Here is a 13769-nt window from a genome sequence, read left to right on the forward strand (position 1 = left end):
TTCAATCGGCCTCTTCCCATTTTAGCCTCCTCGAAGCCTTAGCGTTTCCTCCCCCTCAAATTCTGCCAAAGAAGAGTAGACCAAGGCTGATTCGAAACCAGGGTTCTTCTCGTTTCTAATCTTCTCATCGGCTTCGTCGGATCGTTTTTTTTAATGTGATTTGATTTTGTCGTTTTTGAGTTTTCACCTGGGAGCCATCCAGCGGGGGTTGAAAGACGGGGCACGGCTATATAAATAATAAAATAAAAAAAATAAAACTTTTGTCCTAGAGCGGCTGGGCTCCGTCGCGCTCCTCCGTGGCAATCCGTGGATAGACTACCTACCACGGTCTGCCAAAGAGAAAACCGCTTTCGGGCGTTTCGAGGCCCGGTTGGGAATCGGCGGTGGAGCTGGGGCTGGGAGACAGGTGTGGCAGGAGGAGCTTCTCTTCCACGGGCGTCCGGTGGAACGGGTAGCCACCGGGGTGGGCCACGGTGCTACTGTCACAAGGCGGGGGGCCCTCCTGCCGCAAGCCGGCCTTCGCCTCCGCCGGCTGCCCCCGTAGCTTCTTCAGCTTGTAGCGGTGGTTCTGGAACCAGATTTTCACCTGGTTGGGGGTGAGGCGGGTGACGGTGGCCAGGTGTTCCCTTTCGGGGGCGGTCAGGTATTTCTGCATCTCAAACCTCTTCTCCAGCTCCTGGACTTGAGCTCGGGAGAAAAGCACTCGGCGTTTACGCTTGGAGGGGTTTCCCGCAGAGAAGGGGGGTTGCTTGACTATTTCTCCCAAGTAACCCATACAATCTGCTCCGGGCATGCTGAAGCCAGGGGTGCCCATAAACCTGCAGACTGGAGAGGGGGAAAAAAAAAAGGGGGGGGGGGAATTTAGGCAAGAATCATCTCCTCTTTTAAATTTAAATTTTAAACATAAATTTTAATCTATTTAATTATGGGGTATTTTAAAATTCCGCCTAAATTATTTAATTCGTTTTAATTTATTTTAAATTTTTTTGTATTTCTGTGTTTTATCTTCTGGCTGTTCACCGCTCTGAGTCCTTCGGGAGAAGGGCGGTATAGAAATTTAATAAAATAAAGAAAGAAGACTAATAGCCTGTTATTAACATTCAGCTGCCTGCAATTACTGCAAGTTCGAATCTCGCCAGGCTCAAGGTTGACTCAGCCTTCCATCCTTTCTAAGGTAGGTAAATTGAGGACCCGGTTTGTCAGGGCAATAAGCTGACTTTGTATAAATATACAAAAGGATGAAGGCTATTGCTTTACGCACTGTAAGCCGCCCTGAGTCTCCGGAGAAGGACGGCATATAAATCAAATTTTAAAAAAGGACATATATAGACTGGGTGAAACCAGGCTTAATAGCAGTGACTCGGTGAGGGATCTTGGAGTCTTCGTGGACAACCAGCTAAAAACGACTCAAGAGTGTGTGGTGGCAGCCAAAAAAGCCAACACAATAAAAAAAACATATGAAGAACGGTTGCAGGAACTGGGTATGTCTAGTTTAATGAAGAGAAGGACTAAGGGAGACAGGATAGCCATCTTCCAATATCTCAGGAGTTGCTTCCAAAAAGAGGGAGTCAAACTATTCTCCAGAGCACCTGAGGGTAGAACAAGAAGCAAAGGGTGGAAACTCATCAAGGAGAGAAGCAACTTAGAACGAAGGAGAAATTTCCTGACAGTGAGAACAATTAACCAGTGGAATAGAAGTTGCCTCCAGAAGTTGAGAGTTCTCCAACACTGGAAGTTTTTAAGAAGATGTTGGATAACCATTTTGTCTGAAGTGGTGTAAGGTTTCCTGCCTGGGCAGGGGGTTGGACTAGAAGACCTCCAAGGTCCCTTCCAACTCTGCTATTCTATTCTATTCTATTCTATTCTATTCTATTCTATTCTATTCTATTCTATTCTATTCTATTCTATTCTATTCTATCCTAATTTGCATTAACAGAGGGATACAATCAAGATCAAGGGAGGTACTAATATCACTCTATAAATCCTTAGTAAGGCCACACCTAGAGTCCTGCATCCAGTTTTTGGTCACCACACTAGAAAATAGATGTGGAGACTCTAGAAAGAGTGCAGAGAAGAGCAACCAGGATGATGAGGGGACTGGAGGCTAAAACATACGATGAACGGTTGCAGGAACTGGGCATGGCTGGTCTAGTGAAGAGAAGGATCAGGGGAGACAGGAGAGCATCTTCCAATATTTGAGGGGCTGCCACAGAGAAGAGGAAGGGGGTCAAGCTATTTTGCAAAGCACCTGAAGGCCAGACAAGGAATAATGGCTGGAAACTGACTGAGGAGAGATTCAACCTAGAAATGAGGAGAAATTTTCTGACGCTGAGAACAATCCACTCATGGAACAGAAGTTGACTTCGGACGTTGTGGGAGCTTCATCACTGGAGGTTTTCAAGAAGAGACTGGACTGCCCTCGGTCAGAAATGGTGTAGGGTCTCCTGCTTGGGCAGGGGGTTGGACTAGATGACCTACAAGGTCCCTTCCAACTCTGTCCATCTCTTAAAGGGGAAGGGGGAGACGTTCTCGGAGTTAATTTATCCAGGTTCAGGATTCTTGGGAACACAGGTAGTTCTTGACTTAACGGCCACAGCGGAGCCCACCATTTCTGTGGCTGAGCAAGACGGCGGTTCTGAGTTTTGCCCCATTTGATTACCTTTCTTGCCATCGTCGTTATGGGAATCGTGCAGGCGTTAAGGGGATCTGGCTTCCCCCACTGACTCTGCTTGTCAAAAGCTGGCTGGGAAGTTTACAAACCGTGATCACACAACCTCAGGACAACGCAACGGTCATAAATAGATGCCAGCTGCCAAGTGCCCAAATTTTGATCATGTGGCCATGAGGGTGCTGCAAAGGAATCAAACCGTGTGTGTGTGTGTGTGTGTGTGTGTGTGTGTCACTTGTATGTAAGGAGATCAAACCCTGCTCCCTTCGAGCACTGATGATGTTCCCTAGCTGGACCATGAAAGATCTGCAAGACAACCAGAAAACTCAGAGAGCCCCAAGGACCTCACAATTCTCTTCTTCTTCCTCCTCTTGGCAAATCACACTCCCTTCCAGCACTGACGATGTTACCTAGTTGGGTCGTGAGATGTCTATAAGAAGCAAGAATCCCACAGTCCTCCTTTTCCTCCTTCTCCTCCTCCTCTTCCGCTCTGCAAACCCCACTCCCTCCTAACACTGATGACGTTACCTAGATCGGTAATGAAACCCACCTAACTCAGGGGGTCTGCAAAAAAACCACCTAACTCAGAGAGTACTAAGGACCTCATAGTTGTCCTCCTCCTCCTCCTCCCTGCAAACCCCACTCCTGCCTAACACTGATGACGTTGCCTAGTTGGGTAATGAAATGTCTTCAGAAACCCATCAAACTCAGGGACTTCATAGTTCTTCTCCTCCTCCTCCTCCTCCTCCTCCTCCTCCTCCTCCTCCTCCTCTCCACAAACTCCACTCCCTTCTAGCACTGATGATGTTACCTAACTTGGTTGTTGAAGCATCTGCAAGAAATCCACCAAGCTCAGAGAGCATCAAGGACCCCACAGCCCAACCCCGAGCTACAACTGTCCTCTTCTAAAGCAAACTATCGTGAATCCAAGAAAGAGAACTTCCCATGGGAATTCCATTAGATCCGTCCGTTCCTCTCTGGTCATTCTCCTTTGCTTCCATAGGATTTGGAGAAGAGCACAGAAATACGTGTGTCCCCCCCTCCCCTCACTTTTTCTCTCGGCCATCGCCTTCCCCAGCTGGGGCTTTCCAGATCGGATGTACTACACCTCCTATAATCCACAGCACCTCAGAGCCCTGGTTCCCCCTACTACTTTGGGCTCCGATCGTCAAAGGACTCTTTGTCCCCAGTTTCCTGCAACTCTGATCCACTCAATGACAACTCTTTTTCATTTTATTGGAAGATCCTGTTGGCCTTCCGGAAAGCAGTGAAGACATCGTTTTTCCGGCAGGCTTTGATCTCGCGAGATCCGGCCATGGATGGTGTGCATGTGTTTTTAATGTTTTTAAAATGCTTTTATAATGTTTTTTTTTAAATATGTTATGTTCATTGTTTGTATTATTTTTGTTGTAAGCTGCCCAGAGTCCCTTGGGAGTTGGGCAGCATAGAAATATTATTAATTACATTAAATTAAATTAAATTTACAGCGGCTTTCGCTCTTTGTGCCTGCAGTCCAGGGTGGGGTGCATATTTATTCCTCTCTTTTTTTAAAAAAAAATATTTCTGAAACCCCCCCCCTTTTTTTTTTTTTTAAATTTAGCCCTGTGACCCAACTCTCCTCCTTGTCTGGTATCTTCCAGTTCCAGATGGATAGGATTACAACTGGGCATTCTTGAAAAGAAGATGCCGGACGGACAATTTTGTTTCCTAAATAACTATTTAAATTCGCTCCGGAGCAAATAGTTTGGAGCCCCACCATGTTATAGGAGGGTCCTGTAAGACACCGACTGGGTTGACACATCTCGCTACCCCTGAAACGATGGTTTACACAAGCCATCTTGGCTGAATTTACACAAACAGGCGCGATCAAGATCAAAGAAGCCGTGTTTACGCTGGGAATCATGGATCGTGTTTGGCTGAACGAAAGGACTGATGTGTTGGGGTTAGGCCACACTTTGAAAGCTGGTGCTTTTAAATAACCTGGGTTGGTTTGAAATGGGGTGGCCAAGTTCCTCCTGATTTAATACAAGGAGAATCCTTGTAGCTCACGGTTGACCGGAGGGGTCCTCGGTGCTCTCTGAGCTTGGCTGTTTTCTCTCAGACATTTCATTACCGAACTAGGTAACTTCATCAGTACTAGAAGGGAGTGGGGTTTGTAAAATGGAGAAGGGAGGAGGAGGAGGAAGAAGAGGAGGAGTGTGGGATCCTCCATACTCTCTGAGCTTGTTGGTTTTCTTGTAGACATTTCATTACCAAACAAGGTTACATCATCAGTGCTAGGAGGGTATCAGAAGCACCGGATGATATTATTACCCAGTTTGGGTAAACGAAACGACCGCAAGAAAACAACCAAGCTCCGAGAGCACGAAGGCCCCCCTCCTCCTAATTTTTTTTCCCCCTCCGCTCAGAGTGGCCTCGAACTGCGAGATGGATGACAAATAAAATAAACGGATCAATAAATATATATTTTCGCCACTTTGGATTAACCCACGTCTTTTCAAATTAAATCTTGTGCCAGAAAGCTTTACTCTCAAATTAAATATTTATTCACCACTTGAAGTAGTTTTCGGAACATTATATTAAAAACACCTTTTGGGAGGTTGGACTAACCCAGTTTTCCCTCTAAAAAAAAAAATAATAACAAAAGAGCTAAAGGAAAAAGAAGAGACAGAGTACTACAAAATTTGGAATAAATGGTACCAATGGTATAACGCCACTACTGAAGAAACACAATTAGAAGAAGGATAGAATAGAAATGTTAATATGCATACAAATAACTTCCTACAGGCAGGTAGAGGGAAGCCTAAAAAGAAAGGTGTAATCCAAACATATAGTATATAGATTATCAAGGGGAGAATTCTTAGGGGATGAAAAGAGAGGGGAGGGGGAAATGGAAAAAGGAAATTATTAGGTTAAGATTAAGGGGAATAAGTATAACCGTACTAATTGAAGGACCAATACGAAACAAATGCTTCAAAAGATCAATTTACTTACATGTTGTTTGTTGTGTAAATGTTTTTATATTGAAAACATAAATTGGCCTTTTAAATTGGCCTTTAAATTGGGTTTTAAATCTCTTTTAGTTAAATTGGATGTTTTAATCTTTGAACCTAATCCTAAATTATTTAATATTTTTTTAATAGTTTTTAACTTTTGTATGTCTTTGTATTTATTTATGGCTGTTCACCGCCCTGAGTCCCTCGGGAGTAGGGCGGTATACAAATATGAAAAATAAATAAATAAATATATGTGTTTTATATGTGTGTTTTAATAAAGTTTATAAATTAAAAAAAAAATGCCAACAGCCAAGACGTGCACTTACTTGAAGAGTAAGGTCCTTCTGGAGGGCTGGGGGCGTACCACTCCCCATTCCTGAAGCTCTCCTGGGGGTAGGCAGGCAGTTCGGCTGGGCTGGGGAAGGACCCCGAGTAGCATCCCAGCATGGGGTTTTGGGAGAGGCAGTGGGCCAGGGAGAATCGAGAGCCCACCAAAGCAGGCTGGTGGGTCCCTGCTGGCATCACCTGGGAGAAGTCTTCCAGGCTCTCCATAGCGAAGCCCTTGAGATCCTCCATGGGAAGGAGGACCCCGAAGGGATGGCAGCAGCTTCAGAGCTGACCTCTTGAGTTCCTTTCTAGCTTTCAAAGGAGGCGGCCAGAGCTTCCTGTCCACAATCTCGGGTTTTTATCTTAAGTCTGCTGCACCTTATCAAAGATTAAGGACTCCACCCCCCCCACCACCACCACCACCCTGGAGGTGGGGTAAGGTGAGGTGGGCAGGGGAGGGGAGGGGCGGGGAAGGGAGAAGGTGGGGGGGGGAGGAAGACACCTCCCCTTCTGTTGACAAAACTGAATTAAACAAGAGCAGCAAAGAAAGAGCCCAGCCAGCTGAATAGAATTGAATAGAATGGCAGAGTTGGAAAAGGGACCTTGGAGGTCTTCTAGTCCACCCCCCTGCTGAGGCAGGAAACCCTACACCGCTTCAGACAAAATGGTTATCCAACATCTTCTTCAAAACTTCCAGTTGTTGGAGCATTTACAACTTCTGGTGGCGAGTTGTTCCACTGGTTAATTGTTCTCGCGGTCAGGAAATTTCTCCTTAGTTCTAAGTTGGAAGTGCTGTGAGCTAGTTGGATGTCCAGGTTAAGTATTGGTTAGTCCTCTACTTATAGCAGTTCGTTTAGCAACCGTTCGAAGTGAGAACGGCCCTGGGAAAAGGGACTTCCTCGCACTTACAGCCAGTGGTGAAATGTAAAATGTGTTACTACCGGTTCTGTGGGCGTGGCTTGGTGGTGGGGGTGGGGGTAATGTGACTGGGTGGGCGTGGCCAACTTTTTTTTTTTTTACTTTTAAAAGCAATTTTTTCTACAACCTCTCTGAAGAGATTGTAGAAAAAATGCTTTTAAAAGCCTCTGACGATCAGGCAACTCAGCTGGGATCGTCAGAGGCTTTTAAAAACATTTTTTCTACAATTTCTTCAGAGAGGTTGTTAAAAAAAATGCTTTTAAAAGCCTCTGACGATCCCAGCTGAGCTGCGCGATCATCAGCGGCTTTTTTTTTTAATTTTTAAAAGCATTTTTTTGGCCGAAGAGGTTGTAGAAAAAATACTTTTAAAAATAATTTTAAAAAGCCTCTGATGATCGCCTGGCTCAGCTGGGCATGAGGGGGGGGAGCAGGGATTTTTGCTACCGGTTCTCCGAACCACCCACCGCCATCACTACCGGATCGGGGGATTCGGTCTGAACCGGGAGCATTTCACCCCTGCTTACAGCCCTTGAGGCATCCCCATGATCACGGGATCCAAATTCCGGCGCTTGGCCACTGACTCGTATTTATGACGGTTGCAGTGTCCCCGTTACTAACTTAAAACAACTGCATTGATTCATTTAACAACTGCGGCAACGAAGGTCGTAAAATGGAGGAAAAGCTCACTGAACTAATAATGTCTCACTTAGCAACAGAAATTTTGGGCTGAATTGTAGTTGTAAGTCCAGGTCTACTTGTAAAACCAGGCAAGGTTTTCCTTTTTAAAAAAAAAATCAAGTTTCTAGTCCTTTCTGTCTGCCCTTAAGTCACACCCACAACCTCAAACTTCATCAAGATTTCCCAGTCGCAATGTAGCCAGATTGGTGGGGGGGGGGTTTTCCCCCCAAACTTGGCAACTTTGAAGATGGGTGGACTTCAACTCCCAGAATTCCCTAGCCAGCTAAGCTAGGCTGTGCTATGTTATGCTGGCTGGGGAATTCTGGGAGTTGAAGTCCACCCAACTTCAAAGTTACCATGGTTGGTAAACACGGCCATACAAAAGGCAACCCCGTATCAAAAAAAACAAAAAACAAAAACCTTTTCAAATTAAATCTTGTGCCAGAAAGCTTTACTCTCAAATTAAATATTTATTCACCACTTGAAGTAGTTTTCGGAACATTATATTAACTCTGCCGCTTGCATGGTTCAATTCATCTATTTTCACCACGGATCCGGGAAAAGCTGAAGGAGTGACTAAGCCGGAAAGTTGCAATAATAAACCAAAAATCACACTTTGAGAATCCTAGTTACAAGAGATGGGTTCATTGCAATTTTTTCCCTTGTCCACTAGGGGGCAGTAGAAATCAACATTGCCGTCCATCTGTAGCCAATACAGCAGTGGTAGGTTTCAATTCTTTTTACTACCGGTTCTGTGGGTGTGGCATGGTGGGCGTGGCAGAGGCAGGATACTGTAAAATCTCCATTCCCACCCCACTTCAGGGGAAGGATACTACAAAAATCTGCATTCCCTCCCCACTCCTGGGGGAAGGATACTGCAAAATCCCCATTCCCTCCCGACTACTGGGGGAAGGATATTGCAAAATCTCCATTCCCTCCCCACTCCTGGGGGAAGGATATTGCAAAATTCCCTCCTGACTCCTGGGGGAAGGATATTGCAAAATCCCCATTCCCACCCCACTCCTGGGGGAAGGATACTGCAAAATCCCCATTCCCTCCCCACTCCTGGGGGAAGGATACTGCAAAATCCCCATTCCCTCCTGACTCCTGGGGGAAGGATATTGCAAAATCTCCATTCCCTCCCCACTCCTGGGAAAAGGATATTGCAAAATCTCCATTCCCACCCCACTCTGGGGCCAGCCAGAGGTGGCATTTGCCGGTTCTCCGAACTATTCAAAATTTCTGCTACTGGTTCTCCAGAATCTGCTGGATTTCACTCCTGATTCGGGGATCTTAACCCCTTTACCTAGAGCTACGAAAGAATAGTTTTTTAATTGGAAGTGCAAAGAGCAGTCATCCTTTGGAATGTGCTTTCGCTCCCTCTCTCTACAGAAAGCATATTCGGAGATAAACTTTGCCAGTCTCATGATGCGTCTCCAATGGGAAATGACATAATCCTGTGACTGTTTTGTTCTTCCTTTAGAATTGCAAAATTGTCGCTCCAGACAAGCCGGCCTTGTGTTAGCAGACGATCATCCTAATTTTGGTGTTGTCAGAAAAAACACCCTTTGACCACAACCAATTGGGCGATCAGCGTGAAATCTTTGATTTGAAACAGGCGGTATCTGATGACCAGTTTTTAACCAAGGCAGCTCTGATCAAAAGCCGGAAAAATATTAATGCGATGTTCGGCGTGATCCAAACCAGAAGGTCATCTTGATTATAGAAATTATCTATTTTCTGGGCTCTCAAAATATATCAACCATTAAAATAGCCAAACTCAGCATAATGCATGAAGCGGCCGGAGAGAAAACTAGCAAAGTTTTTCACTTTTCAGAAATCCAACTCTTCAAATGATTTATCGGTTGCAACTGTGGAACATCTGAACAATCTCAAATAGCTACTGGCAGTCCTCGATTTACAGGAGCTCCCCCCGTCCCCACTGGGACCAGAATTTCTGTTTCTAAGCAAGGCCATTGTTAAGTGAATCATGTGCCTTTATTGCCACCGTTGTTTAAGTGAAAATTGTCTATTTTTTTTTTCCTTGAAAACCTCCAGTGATGGTTTTCCGGCCTCCGCTCTGAGAGGGAAGGTGTTTCACTGCTTGATTGTCCTGTCGGGAAATTGCTCCTTAATTCCCGATTGGATTTCCCTCTGACCACAATAACAAGAGTTGGACGGGATCTTGACCTAGTCCCGTGATGGTGAACCAGGGGTGAAATGCTCCTGGTTCGGACCGGATCGCCCAATCCGGTAGCAATGGCGGCGTGTGGTTCAGAGAACCGGTAGCAAAAATCCCTGCACACCCCCCCCGCCCCATGCCCAGCTGAGCCACACGATCATCAGAGGCTTTTTTTTTTCACTTTTAAAAGCATTTTTCTACAACCTCTTCCGATAAAAAAATGCTTTTAAAAGTAAAAAAAAAAAAGCCTCTGATGATCGTGTGGCTCAGCTGGGATCGTCAGAGGCTTTTCAAAGCATTTTTTTTTTGTGGCTTGGTGGGGGGGTGATGTGACTGGGTGGGCGTGGCCAACTTTTTTTTTTTTACTTTTAAAAGCATTTTTTCTACAACCTTAAGAGGTTGCAGGAAAAAAAGCCTTTTAAAAGCCTCTGACGATCAGGCAACTCAGCTGGGATCACCAGAGGCTTTTAAAGGCATTTTTTTTCCCTACAATCTCTTCCGCGGAAGAGGTTGCAGAAAAAAAATGCTTTTAAAAGCCTCAGACGATCAGGCAACTCACCACCTTTTGTGATGACTCATTTAGCCAACAAACCACAGTCAGGGCCAACCGTGGCTTAACTCTAGCTTCTGGGCGAAGGGAAATGGAAGTGCAACTGTGAAACTCCCTGGAATCATTGGTTATTTTTATCAAAATCTTTCCAGGGATAGTTAAAATCCAAATTTCAACGGGTGTTATTTATTTAGACTGAGAAGTTCCCTTCACAGAAATCGCAGAACGGTCTCGGCTGGGCTAATGTTTCAGACGTTTTTGTCGCTTCCTTTCGTTCCTCCCTTCCGTTCATTTCAAGCACACATTCCATGCATTCCATGCACTATTTTTATTCACTTTTAACAGCGATTTGCATGTTCGCATCACTTCCGTGGGCGGAGAAACAAAGGGGAGAGAAATTATTATTTTTTAATTATTATTTTTTAAAATCCCCATGCTGTTTTGCAGCTGTCATGTGACTCTGGTCGCCACTAGAATCGTGTGACAAGAGGAGGGGGAGACACCGAGTTAATACTGCTCTGAAACATAAAATCACCACTATTATTAAATTCGTTAAGTGAATCTGGCTTCTGCGTTGACTTGGCTTGTCAGAAGGTCTCAAAACGGAATCGCGTGACCCCAGGGATACCATGACGGTCATAAATAGGAGTCAGGTGCCAAGCGTCTGAATTTTGATCACGGGGACACTGTGATCGTCATAAGTGTGAAAAACAATCCTAAGCAGGGTGAAATCCAGCAGGCTCTGAAAGGTTCTGGAGAACCGGTAGTGGAAATTTTGAGTTGTTCGGAGAACCGGCAAATACCACCTCTGGCTGGCCCCAGAGTGGGGAGGGGATGGAGATTTTGCAGTATCCTTCTCCCAGGAGTGGGGAGGGAATGTGGATTTTGCAGTATCCTTCCCCTGGAGTGGGGAGGGGATGGAGATTTTGCAGTATCCTTCTCCCAGGAGTGGGGATGAAATGGGGATTTTGCAGTATCCTTCCCCTGGAGTGGGGATGAAATGGGGATTTTGCAGTATCCTTCCCCTGGAGTGGGGATGAAATGGGGATTTTGCAGTATCTTTCCCCTGGAGTGGGATGGAAATGGAGATTTTGCCCACAGAACCGGTAGTAAAAAAATTTGGATTTGAACACTGATCCTAAGTGCCTTTTTTCGGTGCTGTTGTCACTTCGAACGGCTGCTAAACTGTTGTAACTAGAGGACTACCTATATTCCAAGCGTGGCCCTCCCTAGTGCAGTCTGTAAATATTTTCCGGTAAAGAGCCTGGTGGCTCAGCAGATTGATAGCACTGCGATTAACATCAGCTGCCTGCAATTACTGCAAGTTCAAATCTCACCAGGCTCAAGGTTGACTCAGCCTTCCATCCTTTCAAAGGTAGGTAAAATGAGGACCCAGATTGTGGGGGCAATAAGCTGAGTTGGTATAAAATATACAAAAGAATGAAGACTATTGCTTAACGCATTGTAAGCCGCCCTGAGTCTCCGGAGAAGGGCGGCATATAAATCAAATTAAAAAAAAAAAAATTCTCCTAGAAAGTCTATGGTCCGTAGACATTATCTGCTGATTGTGTGATCATTTCTCAATCCAACGGAACAAATGGGGGCCGGTCATTTGCGTTTTTCCAACGTATCAGCCTCATAAATAAGGACAATCCATCCATTTATGTCACCTCGTTGTCAAATTCAAATTGCACGCCGGCTTTGGAATTCAATTTTCCCGTGAATGTATCAACCAAGTCATATGTGGAAGGAGACCAGATGATTCCGTATGATGGCATTTATTCACCTTCTGATGAATGGAAAAAAAAAAAAATCTTGCTCCAGACAAGCCAGCTTTTTATTAGAGTCCAAGTCCTAATTCTGGAATTCTTCAGATAAATCAAACCGTAACTAATGGGGTTGAGAGCCATGAAACCTTATTGCTCATTAAACGGGCAATAAAATGAGTTCCAGTTAATGACCGATTATGTCCAATGACTTTCCATCATTTGCCATGCAGCCAGTGTTTCAGCTGGTTCACCACAAGTAGTCCTCGAGTTATGACCGCTCATTTAGAGTCCAGGCAAAGTTACAATGGCAGTTAGGACCGGTTCTTGCACTTACGACCCACATACAGTGGTGGGTTCCTCCTGTTCCCGCTGAGCCGGTAGCAGTGACGATATGATGTCACCGAACCGGTTCTGGGCCCCCCCGCCCCCCCCCCACCCCCGTGTTATTTTTACCTTTCATTTGGCCCCACCCCCAATCTATTGCTGCCTCCTGAGTCCCAGCTGATGGCTAGAGGGAAAAAAACTGTTTAAACTCTTGCCGTGGGGCTTCAAAGGGCTGCCCTACAGTTGATCAGTGTTAAAAGAAAACAAATGAGTAGACCAGTGCCTGCAAAAATAAATGGGTAGACCAGTGCCTGCAAAAATACATGAGTAGATCAGTGCCTGCAAAAATACATGAGTAGATCAGTGCCTGCAAAAATACATGAGTAGATCAGTGCCTGCAAAAATACATGAGTAGACCAGTGCCTGCATAAATACAGGAGTAGATCAGTGCCTGCAAAAATAAATGGGTAGACCAGTGCCTGCAAAAATACATGAGTAGATCAGTGCCTGCATAAATACATGAGTAGATCAGTGCCTGCATAAATACATGAGTAGACCAGTGCCTGCATAAATACAGGAATAGACCAGTGCCTGCAAAAATAAATGGGTAGACCAGAGCCTGCAAAAATACATGAGTAGATCAGTGCCTGCAAAAATACATGAGTAGATCAGTGCCTGCAAAAATACATGAATAGACGAGTGCCTGCATAAATACATGAATAGACGAGTGCCTGCAAAAATACAGGAGTAGACCAGTGCCTGCAAAAATACATGAGTAGATCATTCATTTACACAGAGTATTATTTCCCTTCATTAAATTCAGGGAATTGCAGAACGGTCTCAGCCGGGCTAATGTTTCGGTCTTTTTCATCTCGTTCTTTTTTCCTCCCTTCGGTTCATTTCACACACGCATTCCATGCACTATTTTTATTCACTTTTAACAGCGATTTGCATGTTTGCATCGCTTCCGTGGGCAGAGAAACAAAGGAGGGGAATAATTATTAATTTTTTTGTTGTTGTTAGTTGCGAAGTCATGTTCAACCCATTGCGACCCCATGGACAACGTTCCTCCAGGCCTTCCTGTCCTCTACCATCCTCTGGAAGTCCATTTAAGCTCATGCCTACTGCTCCAGGGACTCCATCCAGCCACCTCGTTCTCTGCCGTCCCCTTCTTCTTTTGCCCTCCATCGTTCCCAGCATTAGGCTCTTCTCCAGGGAGTCCTTCCTTCTCGTTAGGTGGCCAAAGTATTTGAGTTTCCTCTTCAGGATCTGGCCTTCGAAAGAGCAGTCAGGGTTGATCTCCTCTAGGACTGACCGGTTTGATCCCCTTGCAGTCCAAGGGACTCGCGGGAGTCTT

The 13769-nt window shown here is 45.2% G+C and overlaps 1 protein-coding gene across 1 annotated transcript; it reads right to left on the reverse strand.

Moving 5' to 3' along the window:
• Window positions 1-319: 319 nt before the first annotated feature.
• Window positions 320-6240, reverse strand: LOC148112338 (thyroid transcription factor 1-like). The gene is made up of 2 exons (XM_087876416.1): window positions 5991-6240; window positions 320-825 (listed from the first exon to the last, which is right to left on the reverse strand). The coding sequence occupies exons 1-2, from the start codon at window positions 6238-6240 to the stop codon at window positions 320-322; spliced, it is 756 nt and encodes a 251-aa protein (XP_087732542.1).
• Between the last annotated feature and the right edge of the window lie 7529 nt (window positions 6241-13769).

Source organism: Pantherophis guttatus, chromosome 10 (assembly GCF_059756535.1).
Source record: "Pantherophis guttatus breed Tessera chromosome 10, ASM5975653v1, whole genome shotgun sequence".
NCBI classification, from domain to species: Eukaryota; Metazoa; Chordata; class Lepidosauria; order Squamata; family Colubridae; genus Pantherophis; species Pantherophis guttatus.